This window comes from Canis lupus, chromosome 1 (assembly GCF_048164855.1).
Source record: "Canis lupus baileyi chromosome 1, mCanLup2.hap1, whole genome shotgun sequence".
Lineage (NCBI taxonomy): Eukaryota > Metazoa > Chordata > Mammalia > Carnivora > Canidae > Canis > Canis lupus.
Genome location: NC_132838.1, coordinates 93,900,269 through 93,919,797, shown reverse-complemented (window position 1 = coordinate 93,919,797; position 19,529 = coordinate 93,900,269). Strand labels below are relative to the sequence as shown.

The window sequence follows — 19,529 nt, the reverse complement described above, 5'->3', positions numbered from 1 at the left end:
AGATTAGAACCAGTATCTGTAACACACCGAGTACAGTGCCTAGAACTTAACTATACCAGTAAATAGCCTCATTACTGAATGAAATGATCAAATGGAAGGTACTCAGCAAATATTAATTAGCTCATTCATCCCCTCTGAATCCTTCTGTATTCCTTCATCAGATAGGTGCTAAAGAGATCCTTCTTTTTTTTTTTTTTTAAGGTTTTGTTTATTTATTTATGAGAGACACACAAAGAGAGGCAGAGACACAGGCAGAGGGAGAAGCAGGCTCCCTGTGGGGAGCCCGATGTGCGGGATTCAATTCCAGGACTCTGGATCACGACCTGAGCCAAAGGCAGATGCTCAACCACTAAGCCGCTCAGGTGCCCCTAAAGAGATCCTTTAAGAGCATCCGTCAGACCATTTCACACCCTGGTATGACCTCCAATGGCACGGATGATAAACTAGAAAATCCTCATGCTGGCTGAGGAGACCCTGATGGAAAGGTGCCTGCCTGCCCTCTTAGCCCAGGCTGTGCCACCTTCCCGCCTGGTCATCCCCCAGCCCTCACCTGAAGCAGACCCAGCTCCCTCCCAATTTGCAGGGACTCCTCTCTCTGCCCCATTGCCTTCCCTCTACTCTTCACTTGTCTACTTTCAAGACTTTTCTTGGGGCTCCTTCCCTGAGTCACCAGGCTAAACCAGGCTCCTCTGTTTCCTCACCTGGCACCCTGCTCATACATGTTTCACAAGTTGTATTAATAGGCTCATTATTTATCTCCATCTTTTGCACTAGACTGTAGCAAGCAGCATGGAGGGCAGGAGACCCAGATGTCTGCGTGTTCAGCAATGCATAGCTAGTGCCCAGCATGTAGAAGGAGCTTGATTAACATGTGTTGGTTGAATGGTTGAACACCTAGTTATTTATGGTTGCTGCCCCAGACCTGAGGGAGGCCTCAGTTTCTGGTGCCTGGACAGCAGAATGTTCCAGAACAGAACTCAAGACTGCACCAGTCCCAGGTCCTACTCTTATGATCTGTGTGATCTTGGAACAGGCCTTGGAACTGTCTCTGAGGATGGAGACTGTGTCCCACTCACCTTACTACTTCATTGGGTTGCTACAAGGATTAAATGAACAAGTTCATTCCCCAGGGAAAATAAGGCTAGATATGACCTCACCTTGTTTTCCAGGACACGAGAACATCTCTGCTTCTTGGATTAATACCCCTGGGATGTGACAGGGGAAGAAAAGAGGCAGAAGGGAGCATGCACTGTGCACTCCTCGCCCATGACATCTATTTTTCTTAGAGGCATCTATACAAAGGACTCCCTGAAAATAGGTTATATCAGCACCTTAGACTCTTCTGTGAAGTTAACAAAATACACTGGTCCTTGGGCAGAACCAACTAAAGGTCACTTTGCAGCCTCTGTCAGCAGGTCTACATTTGAAGTTCAAACATGTGTCAAGAAGCAGTGGGCCAGTCTTCTGGTCCTCAGCCATTCAGGGAGCTGTTTTCAACTTTTTTTTTTTTTTATTACCATGGATCTTGGTGGTATTTGTAGTGGGGACCAATTTTTTAGAAGACCCCATGAGCTTCTGAAGGATGCTTATGGTTCAGTAAGAGCATTAAACACATCTCAGAGGATCTAAGGAACTCAGCCATCCTCTTCAAAGTCCATACAAATGCTTTGACATCAGGACAGCTAACAGCTCAGTGAAACTTCCTTTTTTTTTTTTTTTTTTTTAAACCACAACCTAATTATTATTGGGCTTTTTGCTTCTCCTTATTCTATAAAATCAGTAGCTCAGGATTCTGGGTAGAAGCCACTTGTATGCCGGTGAACTTCACAGTTTATTACAAAGAGTAAGTCTTTTTTAATGTTTTCCTTTCTGGAATGAATGCATTGCATGTACCTGCATCTGTAGGGCTCAATTCTAATACTGGCTCTGTAGCTTCTAATGCCAAGGCAGGGACTTTTTAGAAACTTCTGACAGTATCAGGCGTACCACGACACAGTACTACTATTTTCCTATTTTACAATTGAGGACAAGTTAAGTAACTTGTCAAGGTTTCACAGCTAGCAAATGGCAGAGCCAGGATTTGAACCAGGCAGTCTGGCTCCTTGGTCTGCACACTTAACCACTTGACTCTCCTGCCTCTCTGTGACTGGTACTGACAAGGTTCTTTGCCTGACTACAACTTTGTCAGGCTCCTGGATCTTCTCCCAGGCCCATCTGTTTATTTTCCTGCAAAACCTAGTTTTCGTAAGAACTCTGCTAAGTCAGTTTAATCAGAACCTGGTATCTGATCACTCTGCATACCTAATCAGGCTCCCCATCCTCCACCTTCCCCCAGGTGATGTGTAGCCACCCTGGCCAGCCCTCAGCAAGAATCTTATAGGTTGGTTTAGCCAGAATCCCTCTCATGGTTTCTCTTATGATTTTCCATCCACTGACTCCCCTCCCCTGGCTCCTTGGCTATCAGTTCTCACTTGCTGAAGCTGTATTCAGAGTTGAGCCCCATCTCTCTCCCCCACTGCAAAATCCCATCACAACGGTCCCCATACCTATTGTGATGGTCCTGAATAAAGTCTGCGTTACCACCTTAACATGTGGCATTAAATTTTTTAACAATCCTTTCCCACCTGAAGCTCGTTCAGGGTGTTCCTTTGCAGAGAAGGGTGACCACCTGGTAGTCACTGCTGTGACTTGCTCCCCATGCCTAGACATGTCCCTGATGAAGGCACGTGCTGGCCTTTCTGTCCCCACCCCTCTCCCCTGTGTTTCTAGTACTGTGCTCAAAGTCTCACTGTCCTTGAGAGGCCATGTTATCTGCTGTTTTCTTCTGCCTAGAGTCCCTGCTTCCTTCATCTGATTCTTAGGTTTCTTTCAAGACTCCACTCCAGCGTCCCCTCTACCAGCCTCATTCCTACAAAGCACTTATCACCGCATTTTTTTTTTTTTTTGCTGGGACAGGACCTCTATATTGTATGTGCCTAGCATAGAGCCTGCGACAATGAAGATGGAATGAATGAATGAATGAGTGAGTGAGTTGTATCCCAGGTCCATGCATTTAACACACAGGAAGTTTCTTAGAGTCTCTGCATGGCATTTCATTCCTTTTTTTTTTTTTTAAATATTTATTTATTTATTATTCATGATAGAGAGAGAGAGAGAGAGAGGCAGAGACACAGGAGGAGGGAGAAGCAGGCTCCATGCCAGAAGCCCGACGCGGGACTCGATCCCAGGACTCCAGGATCGCACCCTGGGCCAAAGGCAGGCGCTAAACCACTGAGCCACCCAGGGATCCCTCCTTTTTTTTTTTTTTTTTTTTTAAGAAAAAAAATCAGGTTAACTTCTAGTTGAACAGAGCTGTGAGCCAGTGTAGTCACAGTATAGGCAGAAGAGAAAGCTTATTCATGGCTGATTCTCGGGGCCTTCCTATCTCAGTGAGACTTGGTTGCACCTCTTGCCACTTTTCATTTGATTACTGTGGCAAGTGGCATTTTCATTGTAGGAGTTCCACTCCTTACACGTTATGTGCCAGTTTCCTCTTTGGAGAAAAGGCATTGTAGATGTCGAATTATTGCATTAAGTCCTCTGGCTTCCATAACTGTGTTCTAACTCCATGCAAATTTCCTGATGACCTTAGGGAAATGTTTAATTCATGTGTGCAAAGCTGCTTAATTCATCTTATTTTCTCACTTCCCCAACAAGGCTTGGGAAGGTTAAAAGAAAAAAAGGCACTTAAATTCAGGCAGAACCCAGTGGTTACAGATGTTGTAAAGGAAGCAAGAAGCTCCTTTGTCTATATGGTTTTAGGCTACAACCCTGCTTTCCTCAGCATGGAGCTTGACGTTTATAGGCCACCTTGAAATAACAATTTTCTAGCGATTAAAGTACAAAAAAAGCACCAATCTTTCCAGAAAGCATGCATACTCCCCTGCCCCCACCAGCTGACATTGACACTAAACACTCTTTGCTCCCTAATGGCAAGGGGTATAACCAAGTGAAGTGATACATGAGTCTTCCACTCTTGTACCTTCTTGCCCACACGGGGATTCATGAATCCAACCGGCTCCCTGCGATCCATGAACAGGTGAGTGGCAGGCATCTCATCCTCTCACAAGTGCTTTTCTCTTTGTTTTCACACAGTTGGGTTAACAAATGTTGAATTCAACTGAACCGTGTTAAAAGTGGGCACATGCATGGTTCTTCCCACTGGAGGAAGGTACACAGGTACACAGCTGCTTATGAGTAAATGAATACACAGCTTAAAAAACAATGGAGCCCACACCACCAGCCCACACTATCCAAGCGTGTCATCACCTGCAAAGCCTGAATTTAAAAAACAGGCTTAGTGGTTGAGCATCTGCCTTTGGCTCAGGTCATGATCCCAGGGTCCTGGGTCATTCTCCCTCTGCCTATGTCTCTGCCTCTCTCTCTGTGTCATTCAAGAATAAATAGGTAAACTTAAAAAATGAAAAACAGGCATCTCCAAATACCTTGACTGACTTCACATATCCTGTTCCACCCTCCATCCCTCTTCCCTCTGTGCCTCTTTGGAGGCATTTACACTCATTACTTGATATGAGTAGTGATTGCTTCCTGTGATTTATTTTGCCACATGGATTCCACCTCAATGACACTGTATCTTGAGAGTTTGACTCTAGCCTTGTTCTTCATCTTGACCAGCTGCTGGCTGGCCTCCTGTTATCAAAAATAAATGCTTTATTGACACACAGCTATGCCCATCACTTACATATGGTTTATGGCTGCTTTTCTGTGACAGCCAGTTTGGAAGTCGGAAACCACTTGGTTTGAAAAGCTAAAATATTCACTATCTGGTCCTTTACAAAAATGTCTCCAGCCCCTTGCTTGTTAGAAAACCAACTTACAGGCATATTCTACAGCTGGCTGTTGTTTAATAAATACTGTTTATATCTAAGCCTCTGTAAGACTTAATTTTTTTTTTCTTGGTTAAAAAGTAGTAGAAAAATCTCTGGCCTTAGAGCTGAGATCAAGCCCTCCAAAATTGGAAATCCTAATGTAGAGGCTGGAGTGACAACCATCTAAATTTTGTAACAAGTTTGTTTGTTTCTTTGTTTTTTAAATCATTGAAAGGTAGAGTCTGACATTTATCCTTGAAGGAACTCCCCACGATTGTAAATCCAATATCCAACCAGTGCTCTTGTCAAAATAGGAAGGTCATCAATAAGCAGAATGCAAGTGTTTTCTACCAAAGTCTGTTTTTTTTTTTTTTTTTAAGATTTTATTTATTCATTCATGAGAGACACACACAGAGAGAGGCAGAGACACAGGCAGAGGGAGAAGCAGGCTCCATGCAGGGAGCCCGATGCGGGACTCAATCCTGGGACCCCAGGATCATGCCCTGGGCTGAAGGCGGTGCTAAACCATTGAGCCATCTGAGCTGCCCTTCTACCAAACTCTTATGTTTGGTACGTGACTTGCTCAGGAGGTGAAAACGGTACTAGGACCCAGGGACGCAATGGCTTGGTCTTTTTCTACCAAAGTCTTTTTTTTTTGGTTTGGTATGAATTTGGAATGTACTGCCCTGCAAACTGATGTGGCTTCTTGAGGAGCTGACATCTGCAGGAAATCCAGATTGAAGTGCCACACGAATGAGTAGGAATAAGCGTCTTGCTCCCAAGAGAGACGGTGCACATAAGAACTGGCATGGATTCAGCATAGTCCAAACTCCCAAATCCTGCAAGTTGGGTGGGAATGCCCTAATCTGTCAGGTGCTAATGGTACCTATTCTAGTGTGAGTCTCCTGATGGGGCCCCCAAGGTAAACCATCCCTTTGTGGCTGTGAGGAGGGTTGCCTCTCAAGTGGATATTCCTTGATGGCGGTCATCCCAGGAAGAGGTTGCTCTTGGGTCAGGACAGGAAGACCTGTGTGATGTGAAATTTTTTCTTTTCAAAACCTAGTGTCAGGTGGTGGGGTCTGGGATGTGGTAAGGCCTAGAATATCTTCAGGAGGAAGAATAGGCTGGAAGCTAAGCAAAAGGGGAGCCCTCTTAAGAGACCCTGGGACTCTCAGAAGACCTCATCGAGGAGCAGCTGGGTGTCACTATTGGTATTTCCCCTAATTTCACTTTCCAATCTTTCATAAAGCTTTATCCCAAGGAACAGCCTGGTCTTGGCCATGCTATAAAGAATTAGGTTCTCATTCCTATGTTAGGATAGAGGAGCAAAGGGGGAGCTCTTCAGCATCAGAGGGGTGGCGGAAGGCACAGGAGACACCAGGAAGGGGGCAGCTGTGTTTGGCAGAGCACTTCTGGCCCAGGTGGTGGGGGCAAAGAGGCTGGAGTACAGGAGTTAAGGACCTCTTCCTGCCTACAGCTGAGGTGCCATCTTGGAAAGACGGTCAGGGAAACTCTGGGAGTGGCTGTGGAGGGGCTGTTCCCTTTCCTGTGCTGGTCATAGGAGGCTCAAATCATCATCATCATTTGCGTATTAAAGAAAACGTGCTCTGAATTTAAACTCACTGGCTGGTGAAATGTGGACCAGGATTTTCCAGAGCCGCAGTTCTCATGTACCGAAGCCATTTCCCCTGCTATTCCCCTGGTGGTTTGGTACAAATACAGCTTAGAAACAAATCCAAACGTTAATAGGGCCCAAACAGTCTGCACATCATACGAGTGTGTCTCTCAGGATGTAAGTTATGGGAAGGATTCTGTTAGTGCCTACACTGCCTGTCTCTGAAAGTGCCTTGAGATTTTGTCTACCATGCCTTTGTTTTTTTTTTTAAGATTTTATTTATTTGTAGAGAGAGAGAAAGAGAGAAAAAGAGAGAGAGAGAGGCAGAGACACAGGCAGAAGGAGAAGCAGGTTTCATGCAGGGAGCCCGATGTGGGACTCGATATTGGGTCTCCAGGATCACACCCTGGGCCGAAGGCAGGAGCTAAGCCGCTGAGCCACCCAGGCATCCCTTTTTTTTCTGTTTTAACTAAATTCTAGACATTCTGTTATCTTATTCCTACATAATTCCGTATGCATTAAAAAGGACATTTTCTTACATAACTAAAAGCCATTATCACTAATAAAATTATCAACAAATTCAAATTTCCTCAATTAATGGGACATCTTACCCTCATCATCATATGAAGGTGGTTCTTTTTTTTTAAAAAAAAAAAGGGACGCCGGGGTGGCTCAGCAGTTGAGCATCTGCCTTTGGCCCAGGGCGTGATCCTGGGGTCCTGGGATCGAGTCCCACATCGGGCTTCCTGCATGGAGCCTGCTTCTCCTTTCGCCCGTGTCTCTGCCTCTCTCTCTTCTTGTCTCTCTCATGAATGAATAAATAAAACCTTAAAACAAACAAACAAACAAACCCCCAAAACACAGCTATAAATTAAGTATTTTTATGTCAGCAAAGGCTTTGATGGCAGAGGGTTCTTTTTTTTTTTTTCCCTACTTGTTAATTCACTAAGAGTTTCCTTTACGCAGAAGTACAGGCTACTAGTCATAGATCTCAATTTTTGTTTCTACCTCTAATTTATGTATCACAAGGGAATTCATTTAATTCTCCCCAGCTTTCAACATGCATCTTCCTTTGTCCTAATAAGTGTATAAGTTATTGATCTGCTGGATTTATAAAGGCTCTTGAAAAGTGAAAAATGCTCTTCTTGTGTATTTCCACAGCCACTCTGTGCTTTACCCTGCTGGCTCCGTGCTGGGTGAGGAGGCTGAGGACTACTGGGGGTTTGGGAGAGGACCACACACCAGGGAAAAGGTGATGCAGAGGTGCAGGGGCCGGGAGCAGAGCCGAGGAGGAGAGAGGCAGGGAAGCTGCCAGAGGCAGCGATGGAGGATCATAGAGCAGAATCCACCCCAGTCTCTCTCTCTCTCTCTCTCTTTTTTCTTAAAATACAGGGACCTGCCCTACAACCCAGCAATTGCACTGTTGGGGATTTACCCCAAAGATTCAGATGCAATGAAACGCCGGGACACCTGCACCCCGATGTTTCTAGCAGCAATGTCCACAATAGCCAAACTGTGGAAGGAGCCTTGGTGTCCATCGAAAGATGAATGGATAAAGAAGATGTGGTCTATGTATACAACGGAATATTACTCAGCCATTAGAAACAACAAATACCCACCATTTGCTTCAACGTGGATGGAACTGGAGGGTATTATGCTGAGTGAAGTAAGTCAATCCGAGAAGGACAGTGTATGTTCTCATTCATTTGGGGAATATAAATAATAGTGAAAGGGAATAGAAGGGAAGGGAGGAGAAATGTGTGGGAAATATCAGAAAGGGAGACAGAACATAAAGACTCCTAACTCTGGGAAATGAATTAGGGGTGGTGGAAGGGGAGGAGGGCAGGGGTGGGGGTGAATGGGTGACGGGCACTGAGGGGGCACTTGACGGCATGAGCACTGGGTGTTATTCTGTATGTTGGCAAATTGAACACCAATAAAAAATTAATCTATTAAAAAAATAATAAAATAAAATAAAATTCTAAAAAAAAAAAAAATACAGGGAGCCAGCTTCTCCGTCTGCTGTTTCTCTGCCTCTCTGTGTCTCTCATGAATAAATAAAATCTTTTAAAAAAAGAGAGAAAGGAGGGAGGAGAAAGAATTTGAAAGAGAGGAAGAGCAAGAGAGAGGAGAGAGAGAGAGAAAGAAAATACAAAACCAACAAAACAAAAATAACAAACACCTGTTTGCCTTGAAAATGTAAAGAAAGCATGGTGAGTCATGTTTTCTTACTATCTCAATCTCACATCATTAAGCAGTTTTCATCCCAACTTTTTAAAAATCCACATACATTTTGATAAATTTTGGATTGTACACAACACTGTTTTATCTTCCTATTTGATACCATGTGAGGAACATATCCATATGTCATTTAATGTTTTCAAAACAAGGTTTTTAATAGTTGCAGAGAATCATAACTTAGGGGTATAACTTACATTTAGATTGCTTATAATTTGCCACCATGATTTAAAAAAAAAATGTTACCATGAACATTCTTGTACCTAAATCTTTGAACAGATTGCTGATTATTTACGAGAAATTCTGAGAAACAGAATTACAAAGTGGAGAGACCAGGACATGTTCCAAGCTGCACCCCCCAGAAGTTTGTTCCAATTAATACAATAATCAAAAATGTATGAATGAGCCAGTTTCCCCACAATCTTGCTAATACTAGTAATATTGTTTCCCCTTTAATCTGACAATTTAAATCATGAACATGGCATCACTGTTCCCAGGCTGCTCTGTTCACGTTCCCTTAATCTTTGACTATTTTATCACTCCAGGGCAACAGTATGGATAGGGGTTCTGGTCGGTCTGTCTCTCTCTCTCTGTCTCTCTCCTGTTTAACTGCTGGGGGTTTGCTAAAGGAAAAATGTAGAAATGTCCAGACCCGTGCTACAGCCTCAGAAAGCAGCTGGGCTATGTGAGCAGAGTGCTGAGGGTTGCAAATTATTTTCCTAGATTATCTACAAGACTGAGCTAGCACGCAAAACAGCCAGACTGCAAAAATACCACTAATTATTGACTGCCAAGAGTGGTACATATTTCAATATCTGATATTATACTCGCATATCCAAACATGTATTTTTACCTTTTCTTCTAAAACCCAGTTTTGTGTACGAGTTTTGGATCTGTTGCCTAATTTGGATCAACTTTCCATACATCCCTCCCATAGAGCCAAATTCTATTTTTAGGTTTTTGAAAAGATTTTACTCATTTGAGAGAGAGAGAGAGAGAAGATGAGAGAGAGCATGCATGAGTGGAGGGAGTAGCAGGGGGAGAGGGAAAAGCAGACTCCCTGTTGAGCAGGGAAGCCTGCTGACCTGGGAATCATGACCTGAGCTGAAGGTAGATGCTTAACTGAGTGAACCACCCAGTTATCCTATCTATTTGTTTTTAAGAGAGAGAGAGGTGGGGGTAAGAGAGAGAGAGAGAGAGAGATAATCCCAAGCAGGCTCCACACTCAGCAGCACAGAGCCTGATGTAGGGCTTGATCCCTTAATCCTGAGATCAAGAGCTGAGCCAAAATCAAGAGCTGGATGTTCAACCAACTGAGTCACCCAAACACTCCCTCCACAGACTCAAGTTTTAAATGGTATTGATCAAGTGATTTATGTATCTCATGCAATTGCATGCAAATACAGAATGGTATGCAGAACTATAAACATTTGTCTTGGGAGAGAGTCTAAAGCGTTTGTTGTGTTCTCAAAGGAGCCTAAGAAAAGATTTAGTCTTGATGAGGAGAAACTTCTCAGAGGTTAAAAAGGCAACACGTATGGGGGCTAGCAGGTAATGGAAATGAGAGCAGTGGACGAGGTGTCAGGTGATAGGGAGTGGTGGGGACTGTGGTGTCCTCAAATGTATTTGCTTCAACTAAATGGAGTAGCTGTCTCTTAGCTCCAGATCACTGTTGGTCTGTGGGGACATGCGTTCAGTATTTCCTGATCTTAATTATTCTCAGAGGTACCCAGAAATCCATATGCTTACATGAAATCTTCCAAATTTCAAGTGTGTATGATGATTTAAAGTTGAATAGACTTATCTATTCAAGTAAATAATATATAGTACAAACCACTGGGCTACTGATCTGGTCCCCAGGGTCCAGGGCCTAAAAGAAGCCAGGCATTTCAAAACATAATTAAGTATGTACATAAAAATAATTAAATGCTCTTTTTAGGCTTGTAATAAGCCAAGAACACCAAGACCATTTAAGGACAAGGCTCCTAGGGGATTCTAATCTTTCTGGAGTTTGGCATTTGGAAAGTTCAATAGCCAACTCTATAGCTCCTCAAGCAATGCAGCTGCTGAGTACAGCAGAGCCTGATATCTACCTTCCCTCTCCACCGAGCCAACATCCAGTACTCTACATAGATCAGTCCCAGGTCTTTGTCATGGCAGTGGGGAAAAATGTTTAGAAAAGGACATGTCAAGAATCCTAATTGCATGATTACAGAAAACCCTGATTTTTCAAGCTGCCAACACTAGTGACTGTCAGGCCATGTTTTACTTAACACCAGAATTAAGATAGTACAAGAAAGTATGGAATGCACTGAGCAGCTTACCACACCCAGACTAATGACATTTTTGTAAGCCAAATTAATCTGTACCCCTAGAGGGGAGCTTGCTCTTTAAAGCAACAGAATGACCAAGGAGGAAAAAAGCATTTCCAAATCCAACTGGGTCACAAGTTCGGATTTTAAAATACCAGGCTTTTAAAATATGGTGCCAACCCATCATAAAATGTTTCCCACAGCGTGTGGCTCTGAGTTTCCAGGGCAGGTATGCGGAGGTGTGGATATGCAGTGGGGAAGGCAGAGAGACTCAGAGGGTGGCCGCGTAGAGAGTGGGGGGTAGCACGGCTGCAGTTGGGAAACAGATGAGTGAACTGCTCAAAACAACATCGAAACTGACAACCACATTTTGCCTGGGGACACTGGTTGACATTTCAGTGACCAAATATGTGGGCATTTCTTTTTTTTAAACGTCTGTGCCCTGGATAGAGTTTTATTTATAATATGTTTGAAAATGGCATCTTCCTCTCAAGACATCACATGGCTGGCCAAACGAAGATTCGAGCGAGAAGCGGTGGACAATGCCCTTGGCAGAGCAATGCCACTTTGTGAATAATGTAATATTTCCACTCAAGCAAAATATACACTTTCCAAGGAGTGTGTATGAGTGTGTGTGTATGTGACGCATCAAATGCATTTCAATTTTTTCCATAATTAGAAAAGAACAACTTAACAGACAACTCCTTAAATAATCACAGAGAACATCCGTTTTCTCAAGGTACCTGTAATCATGCTGGATATAATTAATGGCAAAATGATGAGTTTCAGCATCCTCATTAGGATTTCACCGGGAAAAGCAAAGTAGAATTTCTCCAGACTAGACAGCTTGCTGTATTCTCGAACCAAGACTCCTATGGCAATCCCTAAGAACGACAAAGATTGGAAAGGAGAAAAGAAAACCAGCATTGAGTTCTTCTGTATATATTTCAAAAAAATACCTCCCAATACCCCCATATTTTAATGGCAAGAAAAACAGTTTAGATGATCTTCCGTGAGTGAAAATTTTAGACTTAAAAAACAAATCACATTTTAATGAATGCAAAGTGCACATTATTCAGTTAATCTGTAAAAAGTACTCCTCATGTGAAAGGTTGTGTTTTCATTTCTTTTCTCCTTCAATTATATTTATTATAATGACAAAACATCAAAAACACTGTGAGAAGGAAAAGAAATTCATCACCCAATATAATTATTTTGTTTTACACTCCCCTTAATCTTTGTCTACCTTAGGTATTTTACATTCTATTTTTGTTTGTTTTTTAAAGTAATCTGTAACCCCAACATGGGGCTTGAACCCACCACTCTGAGATCAAGACTCTCATGCTCTTCTGACTCAGACAGCCAGGCATCTCAGGTGTTTTACATTTTATAGCTTCCATATCCATGTTCATTTTTGTCATTTTCTCATACTCTTTGCATGATAGTTTTTATTAGTACTCTGTGTTTATGCAACTTTTGTGATTTTAATAGCAACATATGTTCTCCTGGTTTGATATGTTTACATGTTGTTAAACAACTGTGTTGTCCAATGCTCTCCATCCTGCTCTGGTTGTTTCTAGATGATGATGTGTCCAAATTGGTTTGACCAAGAGGCTTTTTAAGAAGCTACTGAACCCGAGTACCTTGGACACTGAGGCTTATATTTATGTGAGTATAGGGAAATGTTCAAAATCAAGAAATGTTACACAATGGAAGCCTGAACAATGATGGAGCTCGGGGCATCAATCCCTGCATTGTCGAAAATCTGAATATAACTTTTGTCTCCCCCCAAAAATAGTGACAGCCTGCTGTTGACTGGAAGCCTTATCCATAACATAGTCAATTAACATGTATTTTGTATGTTATATGTACTGTGTACTGGATTTTTACAATAAACTAAGCTAGAGGGAAAAAATTTTTTATTTTATTTTATTTTATTTTATTTTTTATTTATGATAGGCACACAGTGAGAGAGACAGGCAGAGACACAGGCAGAGGAAGAAGCAGGCTCCGTGCACCGGGAGCCTGATGTGGGATTCGATCCTGGGTCTCCAGGATCACACCCTGGGCCAAAGGCAGGCGCTAAACCGCTGCGCCACCCAGGGATCCCGGAAAAAATGTTATTAAGAAAGTCACAGGAAGAGAAAATATATTTACAGGGCTGGATTGCATTTACTGAAAAAAATCCACGTGTACATGGACCCACGCAGTCAAATCCACGTTGTTCAAGAGTCAACTGCACGTTCTCTGAACACTTGCCTTCACAAGACATCTATATGAATTCCTTCCTTGCGCTGGCTTTGGTAACTACAAATCACAAACTTTAAATATTTCTTACTTATCCTCTTCTGAAAGGTCCCAACATTTAATTGCCTTACTCTTTCCAACTCTCACACATTGCCCCTTTGTAATACTTCTTTTTATAAATTTTTAAAAAGGTTTTATGTATTTATTTATTTATGAGAGAGAGAGAGACAGACAGACAGACAGTGCACATGAACAGGGGGAGGGGGAGAGGGAGAATCCTAAGCAGACTCTGTGCTGAGCCTCACCATCCTGAGATCATGACCTGTGCCGAAATCAAGAGTCAGATGCTTAACTGACTGAGCCACCTGGGCGCCCCTCTCTTCTTTTTTTTCTTATTTAAGTTTATTTATTTCTTTTAAGCAATCTCTCCACCCTACCTGGGGCTCGAACTCACAAGCCCGAGATCAAGAGTCACATGCTCTTCCAACTGAGCCAGCCAGGAGCCTCACTATACCTCCATGTTTTTTAAACCAAGACATAAAATGGGCTGGGATGAACCTGTACATCTTTTTTCCCCTCATCAACCTCTGAGGATGATATGTTAATTGGAGATAAAATGGCTAAACAGCAGAAACACTCAAGGAGGATATCCCTGGATCTGCTCCTTTACAAACTCAGATAATTAGTCCGTGAAAATTTACAGTTGCTTCGGCACAATTAAGAAATCTAGGGCAACAAAGAGATGTGAATTATAATCAAAACTAGAGTTTTCATTTAAATTCAGGTATACTTCCCATGTGTGTTAGTAGGCCAAATAAAGGAACCCCACAAGATACATCTGTGTAGTGACCTCATCCTTGGTTTATTTTTATTTTCCTACATGTTCTACCTTTGTCTTAATCTCTTTATTTTGGGCATGCATTTCTAAATGTATTTCTGATCAGTCATTTAAAATTACTTTTGGGAGACACCCAGGTGGCTCAGTGATTGGTTGTCTACCTTCAGCTCAGGTCGTGATCCCAGGGTCCTGGGATCGAGTCCTGCATTGTGCTCCCTGCTGGGAGCCTGCTTCTCCTTCTGCCTGTGTCTCTGTTTCTGTGTCTCTCATTACTAAATAAATAAAAACCTTAAAAAAATTAAATTACTTTTGTAACAAACATATGCACAACCATTTCTCAAATTGTAGCTAAGACAAAAGGAAAAAAAAGAGCTCTAATACCAATCCCACTTGGTTCATATTTCAAAACCTAGGGTTAGAGATTCCTGAATGGTTCAGAACGCCAAGGATTCAAAATATTTTAGGTGAATTTAAAAAGCAAGTTGTGCTTACTTCCTACTTAATAAATGCCTCTGTTCAGCTGTTCTATATGGAACATACCTACTTTATGCTGTAAGGAAACTCTGTAGTGTTCAGTGTTTTAAAAAACCAAACAAACATTCTCTCTCATACTCTTTAGGTTGCCTCAAATAAATTTTTGGCTTGTATGTCAAAGAAAGCTCTGTGTTTAAAAAGAAAGGAGATGTGTCTGTGCTCAAAAACCCACCACAAAAGCACTCTGTTGAGTAGCAAAAGAACCCCATGTGCTCCAATTTTAAGGTTTATATTACTAACAGTTAACTGTGACTCTAATCATCTCCACCCCAAATAAATGCAGGGAAATTAGAGAGAAGTGTACTTGCTATTTTTTAGTCTTTATCCAGATCATGGGTTTTTACAGGAGAAATAAAAGAGTCACCACAAAGAGTCATTTCAAAGCTATCAGAGGTGACAAGCATCATGAATAGGTTACTGTTTTTAAACTTTTTATCAAATGTGTTCTTGAAGTAACACGAATTATAATTTTTTTCTTTCCCCTCCCTTCCTTCCTTCCTTCCTTCCTTCCTTCCTTCCTTCCTTCCTTCCTGAAAGGAAAGAGAATATAAATACCAACCAAGACCTGGAGAAGCAGTTGAGAGATTTGCCCTGGGCCAGAGATGTCATCCCAGGACCTTCAAGTAAGATGTGGCTGGTGAAGAAGCACAGCCAGGAGTTATACCTTGTAAATGGGTGTGTTTTATATTGGTCTCAGAGCAGTTTGGAAAAATTGGATGCCTGATAAGAAAAATCCTTGGAAGATTTTCCAGGTCCCAAGATGAGGTCAAGATTTCACAGGGCACAATCCTTCTCTACATTTCTCCAGAGCCAGAATCTTGGACTGGAGCGGTCTCCAAAGACAAAGGCTGTTGGGAATAAGAGCCTGCCTGGAGGTACACAGTTCAGACCCATTTGGCAGGATAACTCCCAGAAGTAAGGAAGGTGAAGATCAAGAACTTCCCTGAATGGTACAGCTCTCTGGAGGCCTTTGGCAGGGCTAACAAGGAAGCCCAAAGGTAGAATTATGTAGATCTCTGTAGCCCCAGAAATCATCAGAAACTTATTCTAGGGCAGCTTTCTCTCACTCAGGCAAGAAGATCCCAAGCAGGTAATGAGGCTGGAAGAGCTCTGTGTCAGAACCACCCGCTTGAGTTCTTACTCTGCCATTTACAAGGTTTGTCACTTGGGCCGTAATTTTAACCTCTCCCATCATGGAGTGGTGGGATGGAAGGTATGGGGCAAAGGGCTTGGATGAGATGCCCTCAGGGTCCATACTAATGCCTGAGATACTATGATCATCTCTGACAGTTAATGTCCTCAGCTTTAAAATGGGCTCATAGGACCAGTTCATTGGCTCCCTAAAGAGCTGGCTGGACCTTCCCCAGTATTTATGCTAAGTATAAGTGTATCAGTAAAACAGGGAAGAAAAAACTGGGGCAGAAAACGAGATCTCAGCTGGAGATTTCAAGTTCATATTGTTTCAAACCACTGCCAGTCCAGTAGCCCTATCTTGGAAGAAATACAGTGATTTTTTTTTCACTCTAAGCTTATAAAAAATTATTGTTCAAGAAATAATTCTGGAGGGGTGCCTGGCTGGCTCAGTCAGTGGAGCATGTGACTCTTGATCTCAGGGTTTTGAGTTCAAGCCCCATAATAGGTGTAGAGATTACTTAAAAATAAAAATCTTGAGAGAATGAATTCTGGAAATCAAAATAAAAGAAAAAAGTCACGTATAATAATTTATACTGACCTATCCTCCCTCTCTGCCTCCGGTTCTATCCAGCCTGTTCTTATGTACACTTTTTTTTTTATAGTTATAAAAATTAATCCGGGGACAGTAACTGAATTGCATTTCAGAAAACAGATTTATGAAAACAGCATTGTTCCTGTTTTAGGGTATTTTCAGAAAAGAGATTAAAATCTTCTGTGTATTTTTTTTTTTTTTAATCAAAGCCCCAGAATGGTTCTCTGGTACACTGACTGATTTTGGCTTGATTGAATAAGAACTATTGGCAAAGGAAAAAATATTTTTAATTATCACTGAAATAGTTATCTAGCCATGCCATCTTGCAAGGCACCATATTAGGGAAATTAACAATATGCCTCCTGCCCTCTGGGAGCTAATCTAAGATGAACATTGATAACCAGAAAATAAAAAGTGTAGAATGAATAGTTATTAACAAATGACCATATGCATATACTGAATAGATGGGAGGATGGTTTTTCTAGCCTGTTCCTCCACTGAAATAGACCTGTTCCCCTCGTTCACGATTTTCCTCGGAGCTGAATGGCTCTAGCATTGAGAGCTCTTTGCCGGCATTTTGGCTCCAAAAAGATGCCTCTGTAAAGCTTTATTTTTAAATCCTTAAGAAATGTATTTACTGCACAAGCAGTATTATCACAGTTCTACTGGAAACAAGAAGTTCAAAAATTCACTCACAATCTCAAAGAGAAATTGTTTTCATTCTTTCCCCATATACTATTGTGGTTCATCATAATTTAAATAAAAAATTGAGAAAAATAACATAATGGTTAACAATTACTGAGTACATACTGTATGTCAGGCTCTGGGCTAAGCACTTCAGATGAAGTGTCTCTTGATATTATCTCTTGTCATTTTTAATGGCTGTTATCACTATGGGATTAGGGCAATTTTTCATTGAGATAAAATTCACAGAAGATAAAATTTATCATTTTTAAAATGTACAAACAACTCAGGGGTTTTTAGAATATTTACAACATTGTGCAACCATCACCACTATTGAATTCCAGCATATTCCCATCACAGAAAAAGAAACCCATACCCACCAGCAGCCACCCCCCAAACCTCCCTTGCCTCAGCCCCTGGCAACCACTAATCTGCTTTCTGCAGATCTGCCAATCCTAGACATTTCATCTAGATGGAGTCATACAACACGGGGCTATGATGGTTAATTAGTTGTAGGTGTTAACTGGGAGGGGCCATAGTGTCAGTTATTCAATAAAACACCAATCTGGGTGTGGCTGTGAAGGTATTCTGTAGATGTGACTAACATCTACAATAAGTTCACTTTACATTACCCTTGACAATCTAAGTGGTCTCATCCCATCAGCCTTTGAAGGCCAAGGTTTCATGCAAAAGAAGGAATTCTCCTCAGGATGGGCAGCTCCAACTTCCTGCCCAAGTTGCTGGCCTGCCCTATGGATTTCGGACTTAAATGGGACCCTCAATTGTGTGAGCCAATTCCTTAAAATAAATCTCATGTAAATTTACAGAAGAGATTCTGTTCCTCAGGAGAATCCTGACTGATACCATGGCATGTGTGTCTGGATTCCTTCACTTAGTAGGTTTTCAAAGTTAATCTGTGAAATTTGAATGGGTTTTGTCTTGTTTTGGGTATTTCTCATTTAATATATTACAGGCATGTCCTCTCATGCTACACACCTTCATCTTTTTTAAGTGCTGCATAATACTGCTTTGGATGGACACATTTCTTGACTACCACTCAACTGTTAAACATTTCAATTCTTGACAATTTTGTTGAATGTTATGGACTTTTCCTCATGACCAAAGGGGACGAGCATCAAATATGATATAAAGGCTTGAGTTATTGTGCAGTTTCAGGCTCAAGGGAAGAAAGTCCATTAAAGGCATTCTTTGTAGTATCTAAATTCAAGGAAAAGCAAAAATAAGTGCACATTTATTAAAATCCAATTATATGCCAAGTCTGGTATTGAATGCTGGAGGATCTGAGGAAGAGGAGTCGAAAAAATACAATTTTGTTCTTACTGCAATAATAAACATTTTCCTTCATGGACTGATCTGTCCCCTGTCAACAGGAAATGTGGTCTGTACTGCTTTGTCTATAGAGATGACTGTTTACACTGAATTTTTTCAGCCTAATGCCCTTTCAGCCCTTAATGCCCACCCCCTCATTTGCCCATCACCTACAATTAAGAATTCAGTCTGGCTCAGAAAGTTTTTTTTGTTTTTTTTTTAAAGATTTTATTTATTTATTCATGAGCGACACACAGAGAGAGGCAGAGACACAGGCAGAGGGAGAAGCAAGCTCCCTGCAGAGGTTGATGTGGGACTCAATCCCAAGACTTTGGGATCCCGACCTGAGCCGAAGGCAGATGCTCAAACAACCACTCAGGCATCCCAAGAAAGTTCTTTTGATGAGGATCTAACAGGTTTCTCTATATGTCCCTAGCCATTAAAATGTATAATGTTGTTATGTGTTTGAAAATTGGACTTCCGCAGTATCAGTCTGGATACAGTGTTTTGTAGCCTATCTTTTCCTTTTGAGATTTTTTTTTTCACCCTATGTTTAAGACTTACTCATATTAATATAGGTAGATCCATTATAAGTGGTGTCCAGTATTCCATACCACACTCCCTATTTTGTTTTTGTTTTCTGTATCATTAAACTCTGCTCTTACAAATGATCAAATGATCGTTCCTTCCATTTTTTTCTAGGTTTGCCCTCTTCTTTCTCTAACTGTGGGTTGATTGCTTAGCCCATTAACTTGTTTCAATATATGCATGTAAAAGTATACCTTTCCTTCTAGATTTTGTATTTGTGTTCCCTAAATTATTACATAGTATTCTCATTGTCGTTTAGTTCTAAAGGTCTTCCAACTGCTATTGTGATTTCTTCTTCAACTGCAAATTCTCTAAACCTATGCTTGTAAGTATCCAGCTACATGAGGATTTGGGGGCTTTTAACATTACTTCTTTTTATCTCTGTGATGTATTCTCACTGATTTTCTTGTACCTACTTCAGTTTACCCATGTTTCCTTCAGCTGTACTTAGAGGATGTTTCATTCATCTGCTGAGTTTCTAATTCCACTGTCTCTTAGTTTCATCTCTGGAAGTTTTATTGTATCCTTTTCAGAGTGTCCTTCTTCTATT

At 41.5% G+C, this 19,529-nt stretch overlaps 1 protein-coding gene across 1 annotated transcript in view; it reads right to left on the bottom strand.

Annotated features, from left to right (window-relative positions):
- The window catches only part of SLC1A1 (solute carrier family 1 member 1), an 80,084-nt gene that overhangs the window by 29,925 nt on the left and 30,630 nt on the right, over nucleotides 1-19,529 (bottom strand). The window contains exon 2 of the mRNA XM_072840279.1: nucleotides 11,777-11,917. Coding sequence (XP_072696380.1) covers nucleotides 11,777-11,917 — 141 coding nt within the window. The remainder of the gene's footprint in view (nucleotides 1-11,776; nucleotides 11,918-19,529) is intronic.